Source organism: Podarcis raffonei, chromosome 7 (assembly GCF_027172205.1).
Source record: "Podarcis raffonei isolate rPodRaf1 chromosome 7, rPodRaf1.pri, whole genome shotgun sequence".
Lineage (NCBI taxonomy): Eukaryota > Metazoa > Chordata > Lepidosauria > Squamata > Lacertidae > Podarcis > Podarcis raffonei.
The window spans coordinates 62830746-62858506 of record NC_070608.1 but is presented as its reverse complement, the minus strand read 5'-3'; the positions used below and the strand labels follow the sequence as shown (position 1 = coordinate 62858506).

General features: G+C 49.0%; 1 protein-coding gene across 4 annotated transcripts in view; it reads right to left on the bottom strand.

Annotated features, from left to right (window-relative positions):
- Window positions 1–23799, bottom strand: part of TFAP2A (transcription factor AP-2 alpha) — a 29290-nt gene extending 5491 nt beyond the window's left edge. Inside the window, exons 1-6 of one of the 4 annotated variants that reach the window (XM_053396927.1) lie at window positions 18237–18544; window positions 13946–13972; window positions 12259–12693; window positions 8452–8503; window positions 5256–5487; window positions 2946–3064 (exon numbers count right to left, since the gene is read on the bottom strand). In XM_053396927.1, the coding sequence (XP_053252902.1) occupies window positions 2946–3064; window positions 5256–5487; window positions 8452–8503; window positions 12259–12693; window positions 13946–13972; window positions 18237–18287 (916 nt within the window). In that variant the 5' untranslated portion in view covers window positions 18288–18544. Of the gene's footprint in view, window positions 1–2945; window positions 3065–5255; window positions 5488–8451; window positions 8504–12258; window positions 12694–13945; window positions 13973–15308; window positions 17383–18236; window positions 18545–23679 lie in introns of those variants that run through there. The other 3 variants (XM_053396929.1, XM_053396928.1, XM_053396926.1) reach the window with 3 other exon arrangements.
- Window positions 23800–27761: the final 3962 nt, after the last annotated feature.

Below are 27761 nucleotides of genomic sequence, written 5' to 3'. Positions count from 1 at the left end.
TCTTTTTTTCCCTTCAGCTTCTTGTAAACTTTGTTTTGCTTTGCTTGGTTACGCATCAGTTACTTATGCCATGTAAATATACTTTAGTTACAAACGACAAATGAAAATCTCCTTGATACTCTTTCAGTTGTGGCTGGCATTCTTAAAATACTCCAGCTTTACATCTTTGAACCGTTCAATATTTTTTAAAGCAGGCCACAAAGCAAAGAAAACTATTAGGCTATTTCTAAGCAAAACCAAAGCTAACCAGGGGTCCAGAAAAGCTTAAAAAACACTCTACAGTTATTGAAATCGGGGTTAAAGACCTCGAGAATTAAACACTGGAGAAGAAAGGTTGCATGAGTATCAACCCCATATCAACTTCCTTGTGTCAACAGCTGTGGCAAACTAACCCCACTTAAAGCTGGACCAATATGTTTCTTTCCACATTATAAGGCATTTGGCTAAATGAAGCTTCCTAGCCCTCGCACTCTCATTAATGTTAGAATAGTATGTCCTTCCTCCCCCTTTTTACAATTGGAAAAGATATCAAAGAAGCTTCCCCCCATAATATGCAGCAATTGGGAACAAAGGCGTAGTTCAGTGGCTGGCTGCGAAGCTTTCAGGACACCATTAAATCATGACTTAGGTCAAGGATTCCAAAACTAATTCAGGAAGTAATGGTCACGCATTTCTCAAATGCAGATGTCAGAACAACTTAAATTATTTACTGGTATGCAGTTTGAAGCAGCAGAGGCTTACTTATTTTCGGGTGGCTGCAGCACCTAGCATTTAAAGCTGCCTAGTGATGAACTGAGAATGAAAGAGGAAAGCCTGGAGATCTGCCTTGAAAGATGGTCTGCTCAGATAGACCTGTTAGACTGCATCAATGCAGCACATTAATAAACTGCCGAATGAAAACGAAGAAGGGTCTGGCCTAATTTCTAAACAAGTTTCTTTTTTCTACCCAACTTCACAGAAACTGGAAAATTTGTTTGAGGCAGGAATTTGTTGGTGTGGTGGTAGTCTTGGTGCAGCAACTGGCAAAGTCGGGGTCTTCCTAGCAAAGCGTAACGTTGCCATGCACTCTTTCAACGTAGGCCGTTCATATAGAATGTGAGAGGCTAGAACACTTTTAATACACTATTTAATCCTGAACAGCAATCACATCCCACAGATTAAAAGGCCAAGATGTTACTGGTAGTCTAGTACTACCCCTGATATATGTATTGGAGCTGTTGTGGTACAGGGGTTTGATTGCTGGACTAGGTCCAATGAGACCCTAGATCAATTTCCCTCTCACTCATAAAGCTCACGGGGTGACCTTACCCAGCCTTTCTCAACCTCAGGTCCCCAGATGTTGTCAAACTACAACTCCCATCATTCCTAGCCAGCATGATGGGAGTTGTAGTTCAAGAACATCTGGGGGGCCTAAGTTTGAGAAAGGTTGGCTCGATCTCACAGGGTTTTTCTGAAGATAAAATGAGGCTGGGGAAAACAGATAAGCCACTTTGACTTCTTTGGAAGAAATGTCAAATATAAACTCTAATAAATAAGTATTCTGTCCAGCTTTATATTTGTTACATTTATAAGGCCTTCACTGGTGATGGGACTTTTTGAGATTGGAAGTGGTCAACAGTTATTGCAACATATTAACATTTTGAATTCATTATAATGTCCTTACTGCAAGCATCTACTCATATAAGCAGCAAAGCAGCATGGGTCTCATTTTACACACAAAGCTCTTGCACAATTAAGAGTCATTTTGAACTTATTTAGACCCATTCATTTCTGCAGAACTAACAGAACAGAACCACAGGCTTCAACAGTAATACACTTTTCTCTCAGTATTGCAATGAGTATTATTTGTGCCTGATTGTCATCTGGATTCACACACTAGCAAAACAGGAATGTTTGAATTCAACCTGATTTGAAGATTACATACAGACCTACAATGCACTTAAGTTAACATATTTGGCTTTTAACAAATTTACACCCAGATCCTAAACACATTTAGGCTGCAATCAAACCAGGAGTACGGTATGTCTCATTGAACTCAATGTATTTTACTTCTGAGTAGACATTCATAGGATGGTACTGTCATTAAGATCTGTTAATTTATTTATAACATATTTAGAGAGAAGTCTATTTGGAGAGCAGCCTTCATTCAATTGATGTGAATGACCTAAACAGGTTTAAATGCAACTGGATTGCAGTTTTACATATCAATTTAAAACAAAAAGCTCTACCCATACTGACTGGTGAATTGGAATCCAGTAATCTATAGTAGCACAATTAATCAGTTCATTAATAAACACTAAGTTTCACTTCTCCCGAAAATAAACTTCTTTTGACTAAGAAGTCCAGCTAAGTCATATCTTGTTTATAAAACCATCACAACCCCCAGTCCCTGTTGTCTGAATTAAGATGTGTACAATGATTGTACACATCACTACCATGCCCCTTTCACTGGGGACTGCACTGATGAAAATCCAATTAAAATCCACCATGTCAATCAGTGATTAATAAATTAATTCATTAATTATGCTTAATTAATATTTTCAGCCCTACTTTTTTTTAATGCAAGTGAACAACCCAGTTAAACTGAACTTTCAGAATTTATAACCAACTTAGTTTCATTCACTTCATTGAGGCCTAGCAACCCAGATCCTAACCACATTACAGGGATTTAAGCCCAGATTTCAACAGAGCCGGCTTCAAATTATATTTAGACATAAATGGATTCTGGACTGGGCTGACAGCTTCAATTCACCTTTTGAAAAAGTACAAAGCAAAAAGGTCAAAATGAGCATTTTCCTCAGACATAATGATTTAAATTAAACAATGCCCATAAACATTTCAGCACAGGCCTCCAAAAGGTTCTGGTTTTGTTCAGTGGTAAAAACAAACGATAAAAATACACATTTCCCAAATTTCTCCTCGCCAAATCCAAAGCCATCACTTACCTTCCACTAGTGATGTCAGCAGGGTAACATTAGCAGCCTTACGTCTCCCGGCTGGCAAATTTAATCCTATTTTGTCCAGTTTTTCTCTCAAAGATCTCCCTCCATTTTTTGATTTCGCCCTGTTCCACACATTAAAAAAAACAAACACTTAACACATGACTTGGAATTCGTATTGCAATTCGTATTAGCAGTTCGTATTGCAATGCTTTCAAATATTTTCCTCCAAAGCTATTTTACAAATCCTTATTATAAGTGATATAGTGGCGTTCCATTTCAGGAAATGCTAGGTGTGGAAGACATGCTATGAAAGGGACAATTAAATGCAAAACAGGGAAATGCCCTGAAATATTTCCTTGTGTCTGAATAACCATGGAGATAGAACAGCTAAAATTAAGCCCTTAAAGTTCTCACAGTGTCTACTGCAAACCATAAACAGGCACCAGGTGGCCCTTACCTTATCATGGTCTTGACCAAAGTCATAACCACTATTAGTGCTTCCACACATTTGCAATCCAGTGGGGACTTGCTTAAGCCAACCCTCTTTGCATTGTTAACTAGCCTAATTCACAATTGTCAAGTGTGTTCATTTGTCTTCCATTATGGAAACTGCACTCAGTTTGCTCGAAATATGAAGTTGGAATGATACCTGCTATTTTGTCCCTGTTCAGGTGTGGTTTTCTTTTTAAAAGGAAATACTTCATTGTATCCCTGTAGCCAGAGACTTGGATCAAATCTTTTTAATATCCCTTATTGTATTGTAGCTTAGCATTACTCGCTTGTTGCAGCATTACTCAGCAAAGCAATGCTGGCAGTGCCCTCAGCTGGTGTGTGTAAGTTTTCAAGAAGCTTTGCTGAGATGCATGCCCTGCTATGATGAGGGGACAGTGTTCCTTGCTGAGGCTGCTGACTGGATGCATTGGCATTGTGTGGCAGTGTTGTGTGATTGTAGCACATGCTATATACAACAACAACAACCGCAACGATAACAGCAGATATAATGGATGCTTTTTCATATTTAAGGTCATCCCTGCACTTTCAGTAAGCACATTTGTACCTGCAGTTTACAAGATGCTGTGTAACGTGATCTCATTATTAACAACCCTGTGTGATGGGTGGTTCATATTGCAGAGGGGTGTTGTTGTTTTTCAAGGCCCCAAACTAAGGCTGAATAACAGTTACTTGCTCAACACATTTTCCAGGTTCAACGGCTTGAAAGCAAGTGATGTCCTCTCATTAAAGACACTCAGGTCACTACTGAACTTAGATTCTGATCTCAAAATATTCTGTAGAGCTGGTGTGTTCTGAGGTTAACTACTGCCTTCTCGTGCCCCATGTAACAACATATCCACACAAAAGGGATAACTTTTTACAATTGTGAACCCAGAACAAATATTAACACAAGAGGCACTGGGCTTTGCAGTTGCACTGAGGCAAGAACAAAACCACTTAACACGTGAGTAATATCAGGTCTGCAATTGTTGGAAGTCAGGTGAGGCCACCACCTTGATGAAACTATGCAAGTCTGGGTCTGGTTAGTGGCTGGATGGAGAGACTGCCTGGGAACCACATATATGCCAGCTTGGGTTCCATGTTGGAAGAAAGGAGGGAAATAAACAGGCGAAAGATAAATATATACATTTCCCTCCAAAAATCTGTTACAAAGTATCCTTATTATGAAGGATACTTAGCTTATCCTGAAATGAAGCCATAGGCCATGAAGGCAGACTAGGATGATGTGATTTTACTGTTTCAGTGCTGGTCTGACGCAATCAAAATAAAAATAAAAAATTGTCCAGTAGCACCTTAGAGACCAAGTTTGTTTGAAAGCTTATACCCAGAACAAACTTAGTTGGTCTCTAAAGTGCTACTGGACAATTTAAAAAATAAATAAATATTTATTTCGATTATTTTATTGTGTTTGAAATAATTGTGGAGCTTGGCTTAAAACGACCAGGTTGGCAGCACCTGCTCTGGGCTCTTCTTGAATGTGACCCTGAAGAGTGTGGAGCATCTTTGGCAACACAAGCAAGAGCCGTTTCCCCTTCCCTTATGACTAACCCAAGGCACCATGGAGGATCTGCCTAGGTTTCTAGCCTAGGGGGATGCACATTGAGCAATGGTGCTTCGAAGCTTGGGAATTAAGCACTGGCAGAACTGTGGAGGAGTGGCGCCCTTGGGCGAGCAAGTGATTGGACGATGCGCTACCACCTCAAGTCGCGCGCACGGTCCCTTCCAATCGGCTCCCTTCCCTCCAAAAAGAGATCCCGCCCCTCCACCCGGCCTCGTTTTCCGCGGCTCGGGCTGCCTCACCTCCGAAGCACTCCGCCCAGCAGAGACGCGTTGAGGCACTCCGGCGGGGACAGGCGCCTCTGCACTTCCGCCACCGTGACCTTGTACTTGGAGGTGGAGCTGAGGAGGGACAGGCGCCCGGGCACCGAGCAGAAGACTTCGTTGGGGTTCACCACGCCGCCGAAGAGCGTGTCCTTGTTGATGGGGATGGAGGAGACGGCGTTGGCGTTAGACTTGGACAGGGACACGGGGCCTGCAGAGTCCGGGAAGGGGGGGCGGGTTGGGTAGGAGAGGAAGAGGGGAGGGCGAGGGGAGGGAGAGCCGCGTTAGTGCACAAATGCTGAGGGGATTAGCAGCTGCCAGCAGCCTGAGGGGGGAGGGGCGCCTGGGAGGGGGAGGGGCTGCCTCGGGATAAACTTCGTGGTGTGGGGCGGAGAAGAAGAAGACAACAACAAGCCAGGAAAGGTGGCGGCAGATGGAAGACGACAGGGATGAAGAGGAGGGGGGCGCTTAGTCGACCACTATGGCGGGCAAGAAGAGGAGCCCCCTCAGGCACTGTCCTCCGCGCCAAGGGACGCTGGAAAACCCCGGGGGCGGCTGGCTGGCTGACTGGCGGCTGCTTCTTTCTTTCTCTCCCCCCCCCCCCAGCTCCAAGCACCACTTCCTCCTACCCCTCGCTTTTTTTACTATGAAGGCCGAAGGCACGTTGCACAGGAGGAGGGAGGGGTGCCAACTCGAATAAAATACTCGGGGGAGCGGGGGCAGGTTAGCCCCCCACACACATACATAATCGATCACAGGATACGGCACATGCACACCATTTGAATGGCCAGGCCCATCTCAGATATTTTATTGGCTCCTATGCGAGGAGAGAGAAAGGGAATGGGGGACGACGACACGAAGGCCTGAAAGCCCAGACTCCGCCGCCTGTTCTGAAATGCCACCGAATAAACAGGCAAACAAGCAGCTGCACCACCTGACTCAACCCAAGATGTTATTTACAGAGCACGCCACGTTTTGTTTTGTTTTGTTTCTGGGGGCGGGGAGACATTGTGGGGAGGTGAAAGCTCAAGGGGCTTGCAATCTCTGGCTGAAAAGCCTGATGCATCCCGATGTATATTGACTATGCCTTGAACTGAATTAAGCTTCTTTAAAGGAGCTGGCATGAGGCAGGGACACCGACAAGGCGAGCGTCTGGGCTGGTTTGTTCTCCGCCCGCCCCCTTCGGGGGAAAGGCCAATCAGAAGCGGGGGTTGTGTCAAGCGGAGAGGAGGGGGCGGAGCTTACGGGGAATTGCCTCTCATCTGCTAAACGGTTCCAGGGGCATCTAAGTCCTATGGATCTCGCTGGAACTTGGAGCCAAATTAATGTTCTCAAGCTGGTAGCCTGATGAACACTTACCATACTCGCTATATCACACACACAGAGAGATGTTACATTCATCCTTTTAGAGATAAAAGGGAGACGTTCAAACAATGCACCTTAACCGGTTCTGGAACATCTAAGCGTGCCATTGTTCTAGAGTAGTCTCCCCGCTTCCCCAACACACGCTGTCTCCAAGTGTTTCAAATAAACTGGGCCGAGTGTCGCAGCCTCTCTGCGTGCAACTTTTCACACTGGGAAGCGTGAAACAAGGGAGGCGGTTTCTATCGTTAAAAGAACGTGACAGTGGAGCGCTTTGTTTAAAAGAAGAAGCAGCACGCAGCCAAAACAAAATAGGAAAACAGAAACTTCCTAGATCCTTAAAGAGCTGCTTCTCAAAATGGGAAGAAAACAAAAACAAATCACCTCCCTGCTGCCGCCTTCATATCTTCCCCTTAAGAGACAGAAAGATCTAGGGCTTTGTTAGAAGATATCCAGGACCAGCACAAAACTCAGCAAGCCTTATTTTTCGTTTCCCAACTTGGCTAAGCATAAGTGAAAAAATAAGGGCAGCCGCCTTTGCATGCGATGGGCGCTGTGCTCACGTTCCAGGCCGGTTACACTATAAATATTTACTCTTTTGTCATCATCTGCTTCTTCCCCTCGTTCCCAATCCCACCCCCGTTTCACATCCTCACTTTAGTGGGCCTAATCCAAATGTTAAAGGGTGGAGCGAGGGGGGAGGATATCTAGGTTTTGGATAGATCACTTGTGACATTAATAGCTCTGGGGAGGCTAATAGAGACAATAGGAGTTAAACGAACTCTTGAGATTACTAATAAAAGAGCCAATTATCATGTCGACTCGGAAAGAGCATCTCTTTAAGATTTATTCCTTGCACATCTAATTTGACGTGACAAAAGCTCCCCAGATTGAGGGGGGTGGGGTGGGTGAAACTTTAGCTTTCACTGTGGCAGTGCTGAGGTTTCCAAAGCTTTGTAGAGCATCAGACCCTGGCGGTGCCTAAAATACCCAGACACTCCGCTAGAGCGAAGGCAAACACGCGCCCCTTTCCCAGCGAATAATAGCCAAGCGCTCAACCCGGAGAGAGCTTCACTCTCTCCAACAGCAGTCTTCCGAGCAGTACCCAAAAGGGGAGCCCATCGTTTCGCTCCCTTGCCAACACTGAGAAACCAAGAAAGGAAAGCCCAAGCCCATGAAACCCCTTGCAAAGTCATTTGAAAGGGGCTGGGAATGAGAGCACTCTGTCTTCTAGACACCCAACGACAGCACACCATTAAGAACCAGTAGCAGCAACAACAACCCAGAAGGGACTATTCCAGAAACAAGCGGAAGCCACCGCCGCGGAGACAACACCAAAGCCCCCTTCCCATATCCTTAGCTCGCTTGCTACAACAAAGCCTACTGATATAAACAATTCAGAACAATCTCATAAACCTGAAGTCCGCCGTGGGGGTTGGGGGGGGGGAGAGACAGAGAGACTAGGGTCTGGAAAGGGTTGGTGCGGGGTTCTGGTCACGAGAGATAATTTCACTGTAGAAATTCGAAGTCAGTTCCGAACCGCGGATGGGATTATTAGGAAGAATTAAAACCTGGATCCGTTCAAGATAGATAATATAATGGCACACATACAAAAATCGCGGCGCGTTTGGGCTCGCGTGAAAGGTGGTTTGCAACCAGGACTGTCCATGTCGTTGTCCACTTTCAAAAGCCTGTTGTGAATTACATGGAAGGGGGTGAGGAGGGGAGGGGAACAATGGCTTTATCAAGTTCTCTCCGCAACAGCACCGAGCTTGTGAGGACATGCCTGGAATGTTAAAGGGAAATGGCTTACCTTTCTTAATTACAGTTTGATCTGGGATGTTAATACCCGGGTCCTCTACGTGCTGCAACAAAAGGGATACACAAGGATGTGAATATTTAAACATACCAAAAGAAACATGTTACGAAGCTGCTTCTCTTTCTTTCTTTCTTTCTTTCTTTCTTTCTTTCTTTCTTTCTTTCTTTTTCTAATGTTTCTGCCTTACGGTACTTGGATCCAAAACACACAAACAGATATGGATATATATGCAGTGCGGAAATGTTTCATTTCGATGCATTATCGTGCAAGGATTTAACAAAAGGGGGGCAATATTTTAACCACAGCCCCCAGGTCTAATCGGGATGGGGCATTTGGCTCGGCTGTTGGAATCTTACAATTAATAGCTCAGTCTTTTCGCTACGTTTACTCGACAGTAAAGCCGCATCGGTTTCAATACAACTTACTTCCAAAAACGCATGCACACGATTGCAGCCTGTGCAGGGGAACGCTGTACATATTTACTCGCAAGTAACACCCGCTGGCTACAAATATGGGCGTCTATTTGCAGCCACGCAACGGAATCTTATGCATGTTTACTCGGAAGTAAGTTGCAATTGTGTCCCCAGGAAATGTGCACAGGACTAGTGTCTTAGTCTTGGCAGTATTAAAAAAAAAGTGATTAAAGGTGATTTGGAGATTTCAGAATGGTAATTTTGTGCCACCACTGGGCACAGAGAACAGAGGGGAAAATACAATGGAAACCAGGGACAAGAAGCAGAATGATCCGTTTGGGAAGGAGGCACAGAGGTGAGGACATTTTTTAGGGGGAAACGAACTGGAGGGGAAAGGAAGCCAGCTTTATATTAGCTGAATAACCCAACAACATGAAGCCCCGCTCGCGGCTCTATTGTCCACTAGCAGATTCGGCTGATGCCTTTTTAATTCTCCTACAGATGGATTTGCGCGCGTGTGTGTGCCCGCGTGCTCGCGAGGCGCGCCCTCGACTTCGAAACGTGATTAGAAAGTAAAATGAAAATCGTGTTTTCTAATTCCCAACCTGACAGTCAATCTAATGTGTCTGTCTGTGTTTACAAATTAGCACTAGCGCTGCTGAGATATAGAACATTTCGCGGCCGCGTTGCAAAAATTGCAGGCGACCGGCGCGCAGAGATACCCCCAAACCCCCTTTTCCCCCCTTCCTTCTCTGTCTCTGTCCAGCAATAATACCGAGCCTAACATTTTCCATTCTGCCTTGGATTTATGCTCCTGTTAATTGTGCCTGATCTCAATGATTCCGGGTGGATGGTACGAAGTTGCTTTATTACGGGTTTTATTGTACTCAATGCTCTCATTTGTAACTTGCCTAAAGTGCTTCTGGATTTGAGCATAATTAAATTGAGAAATGTTCAGAAATGACTAACGCTGCAGTTTTCTTTGGGGGTCTTTTTTTTTTAACTATATAGGGAAATATGATCCCTTCAAGCAGGAGGCCCCAAACCCATAAAGTAAATGTAGTGGGGCGTAACGTTTTTATTTGTCTGATTCCTCTACCTATATAGAGTCCACGCAAGCCACCGACTGTTAGGTTTTAAAATCCCGCCGAGATATTTATGCTTAAATAATTCTCGCCCTCGACTTAGCATGTCTTCAGAACCGAGGACTCGCTCCTAGGAAAGGTTAACTGCGGCAGCAACGGGGACACTGAAAATGACCCTTTTTCTGTGACCCACATTTCTTGATAAAGGGATTCACAACCAACCCCACAAGCGATCTCTCTCTCTCTCTCTCTCTCTCTCTCTCTCTCTCTCTCTCTCTCTCTCTGTGTGTGTGTGTGTGTGTGTGTGTGTGTGTGTGTGTTCAATTGCCAAAGCAGTTTCATGCCACTTTTGTCTGCTTAATGGAACCACAACTCAAAGCTAGGTGATCCAGCTTAACTGGGTTGTGGATCCGGCTCAGTTTAAGGGCGGGCGTGAGGAGTAGGAATTTAATCTAGCTGGCAACTGATTTTTCTGAAAACGTGCCAGCGATAAGTCATCTCTTGCCAGAGCAGGGAATAAAATGGGATGTATTTATCAGTCAAATGCAATTTGCGCTTTGCAATAGACTTTGAACAAAACGAAATTCCGAAAGAGGAATATATTTTAGCTCATGTTCCTTGCAAGAACCGAAACCCCAGCTGCTAGCTTCAAAATCGTTTACATCTTGACATGTGTTGGGAAGTCCCATTGGTTTCAACTGTACTCCTTTCGCTTGGAAGTAGATCCCGGCCATTTAAAAGGCGTTTCCATATAGAGAAGTATTTTTAAGAACCGCAGCCTGTCCCAAACGTGCTTTGCGTATTGTTCTGTTCTTTTCATCCCCAACCGTTCCCTAAATTCCCACACACGGGAATGCATGCGTTTGTTGCAAAACAACTGAAGGTAACAATCGGTTTCGTAGGGAGGGCGGGATGTCACGAAATCCCCTATTCAACACCACCTCCAAGTATGATTTACTAAACCGGGAAGGAATAAAAGGCTTCCAAAATGACCCCCAAATAGGTGAACCCATCGGAACATTATCCTTGCAACATGAAACTGTAAATCATTAAACTGTCAGTGGACATATTGTTATAATATTTGATCCTGTAATTTGGGGTGGCGTTTTAGCAACAACAGCAAAAATCACATCCAGATACCAGGAGCTGCTTCTACCAGCCACCAGCTCCCCCCCACCCCCCCACCCCGCAAATGCTTTTTGCCTGGTATAATGAGCCTTGCATAATATTACTGGCCTACTCAAATACTCTTTTCAGCCGGGGAGCCAGAAGGCAAGGGGACCTCTGACGGTGAGTTCCCCTTTGGAGCCAAGCACGTAAGGTGCTTCCCCGCGGACAATGGCCCTCTTCAATCGCAAAGGGGCCGAGACCCGAACGCGGGCTTCGTGAGAAATCTTCCTCAACGAGTAAGAGAGCCCAACTCCAGAAAGTGGGCAGCAAATATTCAGGGTACCAAAAGATATTGGTCAGAATATGACTACTTATCTGTTGTTAGCTACTAGTACCTTCTCACCCCCAACGAATAAAGGACATTCATTTTAAAAAAAACACCCAAAAAATAATGCATTCTCTTTCTTCCATCCGCCTGGCTAACCACTTCAGACTATGCCAATTCTTCAGTCCGGAATAACGTGGTTTTTTTGTTTTGTTTTTAATGGTTTGGTGTTGATTTGCAATTCATTTTGCAGGCTCCCTTTCTTCTCCCGACCGAGAAATGCATGAAGCCTTAGGCATGTTTAGGTCGACTGATTGCTTTCCCAAGACATCTAGGGTCCTACCGAAGGCAAGGCCCGAGGATCACATTAATTCTAATTCTAATACTAATACTATTATTATTAATATTACTATTACTATTATTACTATTACTACTACTATTATTACTATTACTGCACGGCCTTCCCTATAGCTCCCACTCATTGTCATTGGGCATGGGGGGAAAACCGTCAAGGATTATTTTGGTTGGATTATTTCTCCCCTGGTGCGTCTCCCTCTCAACTCCCCGTTAATGCAGTGGTAGGGACAGATGCAAACAACTATTACTGTGTGCTGGATATTACTACTATTATTCTTTTTTTTTTTTTTTTGCAGGGGAGACGCTGGCGCGATTAAAGCGGCCCGGTTGCCAAAGGATGGAGAGACACCATCGCCTCGCTGCCTTTCTCTGCGGTCATTTGGCTGGGTGCGCCCAGCGCAAGTCCCATCCACCAGCCCGAGGGCGCGCGGGATGTGCGCATCGCAGGCCGGAGAACGAGGCATTGCTGGTGTCAGCCGCCGCGAGGATACAGGCGCGGAGTTCTCCTTACCGGTACGTCTTCTAAAGAGTGAGGTATCGAATGAATGGGGATGTCTCCTAGTCCTGAGCTCAAGCCATGAGGTCCGTGCAATAGATCTTCATGCCGCCGGTAATCCCTTCGCGGATCCAAGCCGGAGAGCTGGTGCGGAAGTCCTCGGTGGGTGTGCAAAAGCCCCGTTTCCTGGTTCTGTCTCTGTCCCGGCCAGCCTGGGTGTTGGGGTTGGGGCTGGGCGTGAAGAGGGTTCAAGCTATAGGGGTCGTTAACGTGGGAATAGGGGTCTTGGGACTGAGGGTAGATGGGCTGGTACGGCGGCGGGAAGTAGGGGGGCTGGAAGTCAGCGTTGGGGGTATGAGAGAGCGGTGGGGCGCTGGTGTAGGGCGACTGGCCCACGCTCCCCAACTGGGGTAGGCGGGCTGTCCCGTTGCTGGTGCCATCGTGACGGTCCTGGGGAACGAGGAAAAAGAGGGGGAGAGAAAGAGAGAGGAGATCAAAATCAGGACGGTTTGAAGGCCTCGCACACACCCCATTATACACCCAACGCACACACACAAAGGATGCGATTTGCAAACATTTGGTTCCAAGCATCTTCCAAACGGAAAGGCGTTGAAATTCCTTACAACAAAAGGAAAATCATAAATAGAAAAAACAGCCAAATCCGTACGCTGACGGCAGATCCGAGGGCGAGGAAAATCTTAGAGGGGATTTGGTTTTTTTCTCATTCGAAAATTCAGCCTATCTTTCTCCCCACCCCCACCCATCCAAAGCGTTCCCACACCATTTACGAAAAAGACTCTCATCTGCCTGGAACTTTTAAATGGGAACGACTGTAAATGGTGCAGAAGCGGACCTGTATCGTCGTCGCATTCCCAGGGCAACGCCACCCAAAAGAGCTGCTATTCCTTCAAAGAGCGTCCATAAATATGATCAAAATGTAGGTTTGAATAAGTTATTTGTAGAAAGAAAAATGATTGACGACTCATAAAAAAGGTGCTGCTTTGGTAGTTGGAACTGTGATATAATATAAAATATCACACACACACACACACTATACATACATACATATATTGCATATGCACACACATTCTTCATAAAAGAATGAAATGTCCAAAAATTAAGGCGAATAACTAGAAAACAAAAATAAAAATAAAGCGCGTGGGGAAAGAGGAACGAAAATGTAAATGGTTTTGCCGGCGTGCAATTGGGACTTGGAAGGTTATGAAATTATAGCCCACAGGTACGACTAAAGGAAATTAACAGCCACAGAAATGGAAAGGAGGGGGGACGGGCGAGGGCGGCAGTTGGGAATTATAAGAAAGATGTCGTTAAATGCCTTCGACTTCAATCTCTCAAGGAGCGTGATGATCCCCGGGAAAAAGAGAGGAGCGGAAAAGATGTGAAATCCAGCGGGGAAAGCGGGAAGGGGCAGAACAGGCCAAAACACCAACACAATAGACGGGCATGGAAGCGGAAACGAGGATTTCTGTAGTTAACTTGCAGCAGCCAACGCAATAATAAAGAAGTTGGGGGTTTTTTGTATTCTCGAAATAAAAAATAAAAGAGGAAAGACAGAGAGGACAGACAGACCCTGGCAGGATGTGAAACACGCACACATATAATAAGCAAGACTGAGAAAAGGCACAAGCAAGACCAACCCATCCCGCCACCCCCGATAGAGAATGCTAAGAAAGCCACTCACCATCGCTGAGAAACTGTGAACTAACATCTGCGCGGATTCGGGGGGACCAAGTCAGGGCACAGGAGAAAAACAAAAAGGCAGAGAAAAGTCGGCTCTTTTTCGCTCTGGCTCTCGGACTCTCTCGCGCTGCCTGCGTCTCTTGCTCTCTGCCTCTCCGGCACGCGAGCAGCGCGCTCTCCCTATCCCTCTCCTCTCTCACACACTCACACACGCGCACAAAAGGAGGAGAAGAAGCCCAGGTCTAGACTGTGACTACACCAAGTGCCCAACGCCCAGGCTGGTCCGCGAGCAGCACTGGGGACGCGGCGCGACTCAAATCCATCAGAACTTGACCCAAACGCCCGGCGATCTGCAGCGGCGAAAAAAAGGCGAGGGAGAGCCGGATCCGGCGATGCTATTGCGGTGCAAAGTTGTGTGTGTGCGTGTGTGTGTGTGTTCCTTAATCCGTGTGTGCGTGTGTGGTGCGTTGCCCCCACACACCTCTCTCTCTCTCTCCCCCTCCCTCTCCGACTGCTTCACGTGAGCTCCTAATAAGAGAAAGAGAGAAGGAGGGAGGGAGAGATCTGCGACTCGCTTTCCTCGAGAGTCCTAATAGCAGATATTCATGACTGTTAATATTACACGAATACTTAATAAGGGAAGAATGGCTGGAAATCGAGCGTGAAGCGAGGAAGCAACTCAAGGCAGAGGCTGTTCTAAATGACGTCCATTGAATGAAGAATCAGTGTATCTAATCAGAGGGGGGAGGGAGAGCGAGAGAAAGGGGGGGGAGGACGGAGAGAGAGGGAGAGACAAAAAGAGAGCGAGGGGAGGGGGGAGGGAGAGGGAGAGGGAGAGAGAGAGCCATGCCGCCGCCGCCGCCGCTGCGTCTGACGAATCACAGGAAAGGGGCAACATTTTAAAAGGTTGTAGGGCATGAAGAAGTGAAAGAGAGAGAGAGAGCCAGGCAGAAGCAAGAGGGTGGGAGCAGGCAGGCAGGCGGGGGGGGGGAGGAAAGGCGAGTGGACAGGAGAAGGAAGGGCAGAGGGGTAAGTAGAGAGGGAGGGGAACGGGCAGCGCGCGTGGGAAACGGAAGGAAAGAAGCGGCAGGCCGGGGGAAAGATCTCGGGTGGGTTCCGGGGCTTGGGGTGAACTTGGGGAGGGGGCAGCAGGGGACTCACGGGGGGGAGGAGAGAAAGAGACTGAGAGGGGAAGGCAGGAAGGCAGTGAACGAGGAAGAAGCGAGAGGGAAGAGACGGCCCGGCGAGGAGCGCAGCGAGGAGGCAGGGAAAGAGGAGAACTGGGCCCGGTGGGGCAATCGTGGAAGGAGCGAGAGAGGCCCAGGCAAGGTCCTGGGGCAGCAGGGAAGCGAAGAAGGGCGCACCTCGGGCGGCGGAGGCTGGGCGAAGGTCGCGCTGTCGAAGGGCAGCGCCAAGAGCTGCGCGTCTCCAGCTGCCCTCTTGCTCCGCGAGGAGCCGCTCTCGGAGGAGCCCGCCTCGGCGCCGCCGCCTCCTTTCAGCTGCCCCGGCTCTCCTGGGCCTGGCGGCTCGGCTCCGGCGGCGTCCTGCTGCGTCACGTCCATGGCTCGAGGGCCCGAGGCGGCGGCGGCAGCAGCAACAACAGGGCCTCGCCGGAGCCCCGGGCTGAAGGGGAAGGGCCCTCCCTGCTCCGCGCGTGGAATCTCCGCCGCCCTTTCGGAGCTCCGTTCTCCCAGAGGTTGTGGCGGCGGAGGGGACGGGAATCGGGGCGGCGGAGCTACTCTCGGGAACCCCGCGGAGCCCTTTTTTCCCCTTTGGGGCTGAGGATCGTGGAAAAGGGGTGGTGAAGACTGTCGGGGGGGAGGGGAGGGAAAGAAAAAGGGAGGCGGCTGGCGCTTGGCTGGCCCGGACAAGCTGGGGCTCCCAGGCTCGGCCCAACCCGCTCAACTGGCTGGGCAACTCGCAGCCAGTGAATCCTGGGAGGTGACAGGCATGCTTCACTTTTCCTGCTGCTGCTGCCGACTTATCATAACAACAGGCGCTCTGCCGCCGACCGAGCATGTCCCTGCAAAACTCCCGGAGAGCGCACCTCGCCGAGTGGAGAAGGATAGGGGGCGGGGGGGGAGCGGGGAGAGAAGCATGCACCTTCAGCTTTTGTAAGCCAGTTACCTCCCGACTTTCTATTTCCATATAGAGAAAAGCAGGAGAACTGCAGCTTCACCGCCGAAACACCCTCTCTTACGATTGCTTATGTTGCCAAATTCCTGCAACGGCGATTTGGGGCGCCATCCGAAGCCAAGCGCATTAAGCAAACGCCGAAGCAAGTTCAGTCCAGCTCAAGAGCACTACCGCGTTCCAGAAGCTGCTCCCCCACACAGACAGACTTTAGAAATAAAATTGAAATCAAGCCCATCTCCTCCGAACTCTGGAGCACTCAGTACCTTATGTATGTTTACCTGAAGTGAATCCCACTAGGATCAATGGGACTTACTTCTGCGTAAGTGGGCGGGTGTCACTGCAGCCATAAGCTGCAATTCTGCACCGACTGACCTGAGAGCAAACCCCATTTAACTCCCATGCACGTCTAGGATTGCGCGCACATCTAGGATTGCGTTGCTAGTCCATTTCAAGAGCTGCTAGTCAGCTTCAAGCGTTGTGCCACCGCCCTAACCGTAGCGATGCCTTCTCTTAACAGAAGAAAATCGCGCCTAAGCACTCACAGCTCTCCAAACACACCACCCTCGCCTACTCTGGAAGCCTCACCGCTGGATTGGTTTGTTTATCAGCTCCATGTGAAGCAACACAAGCCATTTCCAAGCAAATCCACAACCGCACGTGCACTTCGCTTCGACACTGAGAAGCGAACGGCTTTCGCCCTAAAAACGGCTTTTTTCCGGACGGGTGGGTGAAAAAGAGGGAGAGAACCAGACATCCTTTTCCATTCTGTAGAGAAAGTGAGAATGAGATCTGCATGCCGCCTACTCTCAGTTTCTGACATTTGTAGACAGGCTCGCCTCTCCAAAGGAGCCATAAATCTCAGCACCAACCCACATTTGTTTTCTTAATTAATCTTCCAGGCTGGCGCTTGTCAGATTCTATTCTGTGCACAGAATTAAGGAAGTGTGCGTGTATTTGTGTGTGTTTGTGTGTGCGCGCAAAGAGAAATAATGTGTTGCTCACCAAACCGTTGGATTGAGATAGAAAAGAAAAACTTGCAAAACAGAGTTTTGAAGCACCAAATCCCACCAGGGAAACAAATGTTTTAAAGTATTCAACAGTACAGCTCTTGTACACAGCCACTCTAAGATGCGTTTATTTGAAAAGCATCCTTGAGGTCACCCTAGCGGTTCAACCTATCCATCTATGCCTGTCTATGCACCTACCTCTCTGGCTTTAAAAAAATAATAATCAACATCAGACATCACATATATGCATCTCTCCGTCTCCTTCATCAACCTCCAACATCATCTCTAGTTACATTTTATATACCTCTAATAAATATCAAGAGTCTTGTAAAGCGAAGGAACGAGCAAGCATCTTCTCTGCCACCGCGCGCAGAAGGCACCCCTGATCTGCTTCTGTCTCTGTTCCACACTACCTGTGCGAGGAGCATCTCCCAATAGCCTTCGAGGAGGCTTTTGGAGTTTGAAAGGCGTGCTCTTAAAAGCCCAGCAAGTCGTTAAAACCCTCACCAACTGGCTGAGAAGAATTGCAGCCAGCAAGATCTGACGCGGAAGTGACAACGGTCCAAACCAGAGAAAAAAGTCGTTCAGTGCGCCTCAGCAGAACTTGTGGCTCAAAAAGACCTCTGTCGGGGGCAGTCCCCTTTAGGACATCTTGGGGCTCCTTCTGCTGACTCGAGGGTCGTCTCGATCGTCCTCATTCATTCGTGCTCATCCATTCCATCTTCTCCCCCTCCTCTCCTCAATAACTGTTTCAGCACTGGTGCAGAAAGATCTGCCTGGGCTTCCTCCTCCCACCCCACCCGCTTCCTATCTCCTTCTGGTCTCCTTGGGCCGAGGAGGTCGATTCCCCCACCCCCACCCTGCCTAAGGACCCCCTTCCTTCCTCAACGCCTAGCCTCCTCCACCTGGCACCCAGGTATAAACCCACCACAGGCGCCCTCTCTCCAGCTGCGAAGTCTGCTCGGTCGCCTAGCGCAGAAGTTGGTCTTCCAACGACATCGCTAGCTGCTGCAAGGTGCTCCCCCAAAACAGCTGGGTTTTCTGTTTGTTTGTTAGGTGGAGCGTGGGTGGGGAAGGCTGGACGGATTGGGGGACGGGGGACCGCGAGATCCTCTCTGATGTGTGCCCCAGCCGCGGGAAAGCGCTTACCTCACATTCCTCATATTTGATATTATCCGTCAGTTTCCAAAGCATTTTCATGGATTGGCGTGGCGAGAGAACGAGAGAGACAGACCGATACAGACAGAGTCAGAAAGAGAAAAGGGGAGGGAGAGAGAGAGAGAGAGAGAGAAGGAGAAAGAGAGAGAAGAGGCTCTTTTGCCCTGCCTGCCTGCCTTGCGCTCTCCTCTGGCATGCAGAGCGCGCCCGCTGGAGTGCTTGAGCAGGAGGAGGAGGAGGAGGAAGAGGAGGAGGAGGAAGAGCAGGAGGAGGAGGAGATCTCCCGTGCCCGCTCGGAGATCTCCCTCTAATGGTCGAAACTTTTCCCTTTTTTCTTTCCAAGCGAGTCTTTTCACCAACAGCCTAATCGCCTCATTAGCATAGCAACAATAGGCCAATTGCTCCGCTGCGCAACAACCTGCGCGCGAATGGACTCAGGTAGCCAAGAAAACGCCCGCCACCCTCGCGTTTGGGCTGGGTTGGGCTAAGCTACTTTTAAACAGCAGGACTCTTGGCAGGCGAGAGGGAGGGAGGGGAGACAGAGGAGGGGAGGGGTTTATTGTGATGGAGGGGCGTATGTGTGTTTTTAAAGTCACTATTCTTGCGATCTTCTACGTTGAGTTCATTTACTTTTTCGTTCTCACATCCTTCTGTTCTTACTTTTGCTGTCTAATTGCTCTCTTCCTCTCCCTTTCTCCCTCCTCTTTGAATAACTTTTAAACTTTAAACTAGATGCAGTTTTACTTGCAAAGGTGTCAAAAGGAACATTCCCATGGGCGCGAACGGATCTCAATGTGCAACCCGATCCTATGCACATTTACAAGTGTGCGGGGCGGGGCGCTAGTTTACTCCCGATTGTGATAAGGTTTTACCCGCGCAGCCCTGATCTGCTCGTGTTTACCCAGAAGTGAGTCCTATCTCACCGAGTTCGATAGGATTCCTTTCCATAGGGTTGCAGTTCTTTGACTTAAGGACACTACGGCGTTTAGGAGTTCCCAGCAAAGCACCCCATCCTTCCTTTTCTGATTTGGGTTTTGTTTCGTGAAACTGAGGCCTGTTCTCGCCCCTACATCGTAAGGACCAGATTTGAACCAGCAGCTCCTTTTAGGGGACGAAAACAACAACGCCCACTTCCTGGGGTTTTTAATATCTCCCCCCCTCCCCGCCCCGCCGTGGGGACAACCGAGAGTCTATTATGGTTTTGTGTGGTTTTCTTTGCGTCTAAGGACAAGCGACGCTTGGGCTGAAAGATACATTCGTGCAAATAATCCTAGACTGCGCCAGTATTGTCCAAGCGTGGGATCCTGAGCGCAATTATTTGGGAATAAGTTCGGCAGAAATCGAGGAGAGCTAAGAAAGGCGGCGGTGCAGTTCGGGGAATTGTAGACTTCGGAGTTAATGGACTTGGTGGGGGGGGGATATATCGTTACTTCAAGATGTGCCCTGACGCATTTGGGTGCCCATCAACTCGTTCTGCTGAGTGGAGTCCTGAATTCTTCTGCCACCCCCAATCTTGCCCTGTGAGGGCACCACTGAAGTACAGTATTAGGAACCGATCAGAGGGCAGAGACAGTGGACAGTGTAGGAAGTTGGGGGATGGGGTGGGGAGTGGTCTCCTACTCTACCTGTTTGAACCCCATGCAAACCCTTCTCTCAGCCACATGAAGAAAGGCATAAACGCTTATCCCGCAGGCTATATTGCGCTGTGATCCTAAGCAGACCGCATTCAGACGAGTACAGACAGGCAATAGGATTTACTTCCGGAAGACTGCAGTGTTTAGCGTCGGATAGAGGATGTGAGGGAGAATCAGTGGTACCACCGGAGTCAATGCCACCTGAGCTTAAACTGGGAGCTGCGAGATCCAGCTTCAGTTCCCGTTACCCTCACCCTCTTTTATGCGAAGGCTTCTGCCTGCTCTCTCTTTTCGGAACCCGGGGGCGGATGCTGGAGCATGTGAAGTCATACTAGAAAGGAAAGTGCCTCATGAGCATGTGCAGAGTGTTTTTCTCTCAACAGCACTCTGTCCCCGCAGCATTCATGTTTAAAAAGCAGGTCGCAGAGCAGAGCATCCTGACTGGTTCGACCAGGGTCCCGGAATTGCTGTTTTAATCAGCACTGACACCAGGGACAGACAGGTAGGTGCATATGTGAACCTGCCCCTAAATATAGTGAGGACTGCAACCTTGCGCTCTCATGGGAACGGCTGCGCCCCCTTCCTCTCCAGCTCCCCTAGTGCACACCCGACTCCTTTCTTATATTTGCTTTGTATAGCTCAAACACACTGTTTCATAATAGATCCCTTCGGACTGGGTTGGTTTTTTTTTGCCGTGGCTGACACTGTTTTTTATTTTTAATCCGGATTCATTTCGGATCGCCCAGGTTGGGGTCCTCCTTACTAGAAACCGTGCTTCCTGAGACAAAGAAGCAACATCTTTCCTACTCTCCCAGCTTTGCAGGTCAGGATCAAAAGACACCAGGTGTCAAGGCAGGTGTGCTGCCGGCCCTTTTACAAGCGAATCGTCGCATTTGGCGGATTCAGATACCGGCATGCGTACATTCTCATTGGGGTCTGTACGTGTCTGGATAAAGAGGCCACCTAGAGCTGCAATTCGAGACCAGCCTCCTGAATAGAACCAACCTTCCGCGATGCGCTCCTATTGTTGAACCACAGCGAGATCTACAGGTCCAAGGAGGCAGAGGCATCCTTTGCACGGGAAACGCACTGCAATTCGCCTGTCTGGGAGACTCTGAAGTTCCCCCAAAAGGAGAACCCAAGCCAGTTAAACCGGATGAAATTGGATTAAGGTCCACTGGATAATTTAGAATTTGGCATCGACTCAGGTTTGTTCCGGCTTAAGCAGCTTGTAGATCGGGATGGTAAGGGATTTTCTTTTTTTTTTGAGAGAGAGAGAAAAAAATCTACAAGTCAACGCCACGGCGCCAGAGATTCTGGACGATCCAAGAAACGGCGAGTTTCCCCAGAGATTCTGGACGGCCACAAAACGGTGAGCCCCCTTTTTCAGATTCTGCAGGACCACCGCGCCTGGCTGGCTCCCTCGCCAACTCTGGGCTCTTCCTAGGAATAAAAAAGTCGGTGCGCTGTCCGTTGATGGTCCACTTCCAAGGGAGCTGTGGGGAGGTGGCGAGAGAGAGGCCACTCCGACGAAGGCGCGGTCTCCCTCCGATACGTAGGAGTCTAGGGTCCGTCTAAAACGCCCATTGCCTTGACGCCAGGGCGCTCGGTGGCACATTAATGTGCGCGCGCGCGCGGCCCTGCGCCTTCCAGCGGCGATTGCGCCACTGGGCTCCCAGGCTCTAACGGGAGTGGAAGATTCCCCCCCCCAACACACACACACACACACACCCCCCACAACTCAATACTACTGAGGGTTGCACGGACGCACGAGAAGGGGGTGGATCTCTCTCTCTCTTTCTCCGCTCCTCTTCTCTCTTCCGCTGGCGGAGAGAGAGGGAATCCGTCCAACCGGCCTCCTTGACGGCACAGCCGTGTGGGAACTTCGCAAAGCTTTGGGTGCTCCCTCCCGCCGAAGACTTCGGCGGTTGCGAAACCCAACCGAGAGCTAGAGGCGTGCAGCTTTTGCAAGACTCGGGGAATTGCATTCCCGGACAGAGCTTCAAGCCCTCGCAGGAACCGAAGCTAGTGGTAGTAGTTCACCAGGTGGCTGCAGAAAACCGACCTAAACACACACACTCGCGCGCGCACTCACACGCGCGTATCTATAAAGATTAGCGAGCGAAGGGCCTCAAAGCGCCGCGTCGCCTTCCCCTCCCTCTCCCTCGCAGCGCCTTCCTTCTGTTGCCCGCCTGATAGCGGCTGGATGAGTCCCAGTTGACTTCAGAGCCACAGGTCGAAAGCGAGGCGACTACTTGGGAGTAAGTGGAAAGAATGGCCGGCCCTGGGAATATAAGGAAAACGCGGGGTCCTAACCAATCGCTTGGGGTCTTCTGTCCCCTTGAGCTGAAATCAGTGGCGCTTCCTTCCTTAGAATTAGTGGGGGAGGGGTGCTGCAAAGCGCACACCTTTTGTGACAATCGCCATACTGTTTGTAGTGTTTGTACGGCGCTATGGGAAAAGCATGATTAAGATGAAACTGGGACTAGTCCGGAATAAGATCTACTTGGATGGCTACCCGTCTCGCGGTGGGGGGGAGGGAGGAATCAGTCCGAGGGGGTTAGGCTCAGAATACTATACATACACTATTTGCGACCCGATCAATATCTGCATAGCTGTACTTAAGCCAATGCCATTCTGTTAAATAGGGACAAAATAGGAAAACAAAACAAAAGACCTTAGCTTTAATCCAGCCTCATTTGGACACATTTTCCACGGAAGTGTGCTTAGGATCAGGTTTCTTATAGGTAAATCATGCTCCGTTCAAACAAATGTCAGGTGTGTGCCCCCCCCCCCCAGCAAATGCCTTAAAGATTTAGGATTGCTCTCCATGACTCAGCCAAAGTTAAGCACTCTTAAGTCCCTGGAGATTTTCAGTTGGAGAGAGTTTAGCTTCTGGTAAACCTTTCCAGTGAAGTTCCCTGTTTACGGTCGTTCCCAAGGGATAATTGGAGTACTGAAAAACCATTCGGAATAAAAGGAACCGAAGGTAAGAGCTGAATTTTAACTTCCTCGGGATCGTTTACCCGAAGAGCAAAAGCCACTGGTTTCAATGGCGCACCGAGTTCACTTTTCCCTGCTTGCGGGGCCTGAAATCAGAAAAAAAAGGCGCGAGCCACAAGGAAGCGGCGCAAGTTCGGCCACAGGTTGAGCATGGAAGTTCGACGCGGAGAGGGAGAGTTTCCCAACCCTGATCCCCTTTGGAAAAGAAGGCCCCTACCTTTCACCCAGTAAAAGCCTGCGAGGCCTAGTCTAGCGCGGAGCAGCGTTCGCCTTTAAAGTGCTCAGAATTGGAGCACTTTAAAGAGTTAGAACTCCTGCAAAACTTAGGCTGGGTCTATTAAAACCATTTTAAAAACATTTCACACAAACTAGTTTTCGGCGCCCAACATAAAGAGAACCAGTTTACAGGAGAACTCCACCACCGGTTTGCCAGATCAGTGGTGGTTTGACATCAACAGCGATCACGCGGCAAGTTTCTTTCGAAATGTCGGTGGGGGGCGATTGTCGTGGACGAGGAAGCCCGTGGCGCCGTTTGCTGCTCCGTGGGCTCTCTTCCCCCACCTGTTGAGCAGCCATCAAAGCTCTCCTTTACGCAAAGAATTTTGCGCGCTGTGAATTGTCCTTATTAGGTGGCTTGCCCTCCCCAAAATGCCCCGAGAAAGGAACCCCAAGTCGCTCTTCGTCTGTTGGGTCTGGATCCGAGCCTCCTAGTTTTCCCTATCCTTATCCCCAGACAAAACGAGGAAGAAAAGCAAAGGCGGGCGGGGGTGGAGAGAAGAGAAGAGAAATCGCGTTACCTGCCAGTCTCCCATTTTCGCAAGGAGTGACATTCTGGCTCCGGGCTGCCTATCACAAGGTCCCTGCCGGTCATGGAAGGAGTGATCTGCCCGCCTGCCTCTCCTGCGATCTCTTTAGGCAAAGCCTTCTTTTACCTGCCTGAGGAGCTCACCTGGTCAAAAAAAAAAAAAAAGGCAGGGTGCTGCCTGCCCGCGCCTGCGCACTGGCGCAGGAATGCATTTCGACCAGCTCCCTTCCAGAGCTCGCAACCTGTCTCCGCGGATGATGGATTTATAGCAAACAGCAGCTCTCTGGAGCGGAGTTTCTTGACTTCCCACCTCCGGGGAGCCGTCCTGATCTCCTCCTGGAGGGGATCAAAACAGCAGGGAGGCAGAGGAGCTGCTGGGATTCCTCTTTCCTCTCTCGTCGCCTTTCTCCCCTCACCCCCACTCTCCTCCTATTGTTTGGCAGTGTGGAGAAAAGCCAGGGGAGTGAAATTGGGTGTATATTGGTGGGTGGGCGAAGAAAAAGGAGAACGAGAGAGATGGAGACCGGCAACTAACTCCCGCGGGCCTCAGAGATGCGGAGCGTGGAGCCGGCGCTGATGGGCAACCTGATTTTGAGCTGGGGGGGGAGGGCGGGGGCAACGACCGAAATAAGGAGAGACGAGGAGTTGTGTGCCGAAAAAGCAGCTGCCACAGGGGTTCAGTTGCAGATTTGGATGCTTTAGGTCTCCTGTTGCTCGGGGAAAATAAGACTTCGCTAGAGAGAGGCTGTCTGCTGGGACAAGCAAACCCCCCCCCCGCTTCCAACGGAGGGCAATTGCTCTCCAGACCCCCCCTTCTTTTCCCCGGCTTCGAGACGTGACTGGCGAGGATTCCCCGTCCGCTGGCTCTGTTGGCGGGCCGCGCGGCTCTGTCTGCGCGGCATCCTTTCAACGGCCCTTTGCCAAGACGACCCACTTGCGCAGAAGCGCCCGTCGAGTCCAGATTGGAACTCGATCGGCTTCGGCGCAAAATAGCCATGGCTGTAGGACGAGTTGAGGGTCAGAGCAGCAGCAGAGATGATATACACCGGGTCTCTCACGTTCAAATAAAGCGGGGATTGTTTTAAAATGTGTTCGGTATCCGTTAGCAAGACAGTTAAGACTTTTTGGAAAACTAAGCCTGGGGCGCGGGAGGCAGTAAAAGCAGTGCTGCGTACGCGGCAGAATTGCGGGTTCCAGTTGCTACAGCGAGAGGCACGATTCTGTTAAATCGTCGCCGTTCATGGGTTTAATTCAAATTGCGGATCAGGTTGTTAAATTCTGCACGGACTCTGTTTACCGAAACAATGCAGCTGTTGGAGTGATAATAGAATGGAGGAATGGGGTATAAGACAACTAAAAGTAGCATCTTTTATGCCTTTAATATTTTAAGTGTTCGGGGTCTTTTCAAACGCTCACTTTTCCATAGTGAACAAGGGGGCTTCCACTATTGTTCCGGAAGGAGCTGGGTCTGCTTATATGTATGAAAGGATATTTTTCACCTAATTACGGCGAGCGAGCAGCAGAGCCAGAGCAGATCACCGCAAGCTGTAGCTTTCGTTTTACCAACTTTCAGAGACTTTCCACAAAATGTTAAACTTCCTCCCACAAAATAATTAAATAACAAATCTTAAGACAAGGTCTAGGAGTTTTCAAAGCCTTCTTTTCCCGAGAGTTAAAAAAAAAAGGGGGGGGAGCCGCATTTCCTGTGGCGCCATTGTGTGCAAGTATCGGACGAGAGATCTGCGCGGAACTGTGCTTGTATCAAGATGAAACTTTGTAGGTGGAAAGGGAAATACGGTAATAAAAAGAGAGTCACGCTCCTTTCTCCTTTTCAGCTCTGGTCTTGATGCGCTGAGCCGGATCTCCGACCAGATGGGCGCCCGCTTTGGCTAGGAAATAAGTTTTACTCTAGAGTAGCTCCGTAAAAAGTTTAGGGTCAGTGGCGTCTGTAGATTCTGCCCTCTCCCTAAATACCTGGAAAGAAGGACGGGAAAGAACCTGCATAGCCGCGAGGTGATTCTCTCTGGGTAGACAGAGAGACTTTGGTCAATTTCAGAATTAGGGGGAACAGTCGCATGGTCCCGTTTTCTGAGTTTCAGCAAGAGTGAGACATCAGGGAGGGAGGGAGGGAGGGAGAGAGAAAGAAAGAAAGAAAGAAAGAAAGAAAGAAAGAAAGAAAGAAAGGCATTAGAGAGAGAGCTAGCCATGTATGTAGGATTTGACTGAAGGCGCGCTTTGATCCTGAACACTCTTCTCGAAAGCAATGCAACCTAGCAGGCGTAAACCTTGCTGCTTCTGTTTAACAGATTTATGGATCTGCCTCCTCCGAGTCAGGGAGACTAAAGTGCCCTCTAGCTTGATCGGGGTCGTAGACCCTCTTTGGATCCTGTTCACCAGTGATGCCTTCAGGTCGCAGGACCTTGGGGCGGAAATCCAGGCCCCACCAAAACCAGCAGAAGGAGCAGGGGAGCTTCCCAAGGGCAACAGGTCCGGCTTCTCACATTGTGAAGCAAAACACCTTACCTGTCTAAAAAGGGAACTCGCGCCCTCCCCTCCTCACGGGACCACGAATCAGAGTCCACAGCGCCCTAACTGTACCATTGCTGCTCAAAACAACCCCAGTTCAAGCAGGGAATAAGAGACCCTTTAAGTCACCAGAACTACATCAGCTGCGTTGGGTTGCGGATCGGGGCCCTAGTTTTTACACAAGTTTTTCTCATGGGGATTCTTTCTTCCCCGAAAGGAGGGAAGTTTTGCACGTGCCCTAAAGTGCGGTTCAGGTAGCTAAACGATTTTTAAATTTTATTTTAAGGGAGCGTCCTTTATTTTTCCGAAGGGCAAAGAGTTCATCCGATTAGCAATTACGAGATTTCTATCCCTGCGGAGGTTGCAGGGCGGGCTGGGAAGTAGAAATCCGGGCCCAGCCAGAGATTTTAAACGAAACAGCCACCTATGACCACCAAACACTACCGTCATCTTCACCACGGTGCTTTGAACGCCAGGAGGGCTCAGAACCAAGCTATGCTCTGAATGAATCCAGCTCACCGATTTCTCCCCTGACCAATTCTCCATTAGGATTGCTGGTTTCAAAAGTCTCCGACCCAAATCCCTTGTGAGTCTCAGTCCTACCAACGCCCACTGGCAAGCCTTTAAAATCAGCCAGCAGGAAAGGAAACGGATTAGATCTCCGATTAGATCCAGTCCCATGTGCGAATCCCTGTGGCATCACATTTTCCCTCTGCACCTGGTCCGTCCTATAAAAAAAGTTATATTAGGTGGCTCTAAACCCTTGGAGGAGAGCGAGAGGACGCCGTTTAATCGGAAAAGAAGCGTCCGGGTCTGCCCGATTTCTCCCCTTGGACAGCAAAAGCGCGAACAGGTTTACCCCGCTGAAGGGTAGGCTGTTCAGGGGGCGCTGCAACAGGTGAGAGTCGTTAGGAACTTCAACGGAGGAAGGCTGACAAGAGTGGCTGGGGAAACCCAGCCAGATGGGCGGGGAATAATGATGATGATGATGATGATGATGATGGTTGTGGGTGCAAGTCGGCTCGGACCCCTGTAGTGTTCTATTTTGGGTATCTGCTAAAAATAATAATAATAATAGCGGGGACTTCAAACCCTTTACTGGGATGCAGTAGGGTCCTCAGTGGGATGTACCTCGTGAATCACCAACCAATTGCTTGGATTACAAATTCCTATTGCACACAATGGAACTTTGATTCCAGAATGTATGAAACTCACCCGATATTCCACTTTTCGAGTTTCTGCTTGTTAGAACATGAAACTGGCAACCTTTCCTTGCTGATTTCCAGCAAAATATACTGCTACTGTTAGTGGAGGTTCCACTGAGATATCATTCCGTTTGGGAAAACCTCGCGATAGACACTCCCCCCCCCCATACACGTTTCTTTTTTTAGCCGTCTAAACCAACGGCTATCGACACATCTAGCGACCCTTTGAGCTCAGCGAGGCTTACTGCCAAATCAGTGGGCATAGGATCGCAGCCTACACACGGACGAGTTTCTGGTGTGCTGCAATCTCATTAGTCTGCAACTGACGGCCAACCAGTTGCAT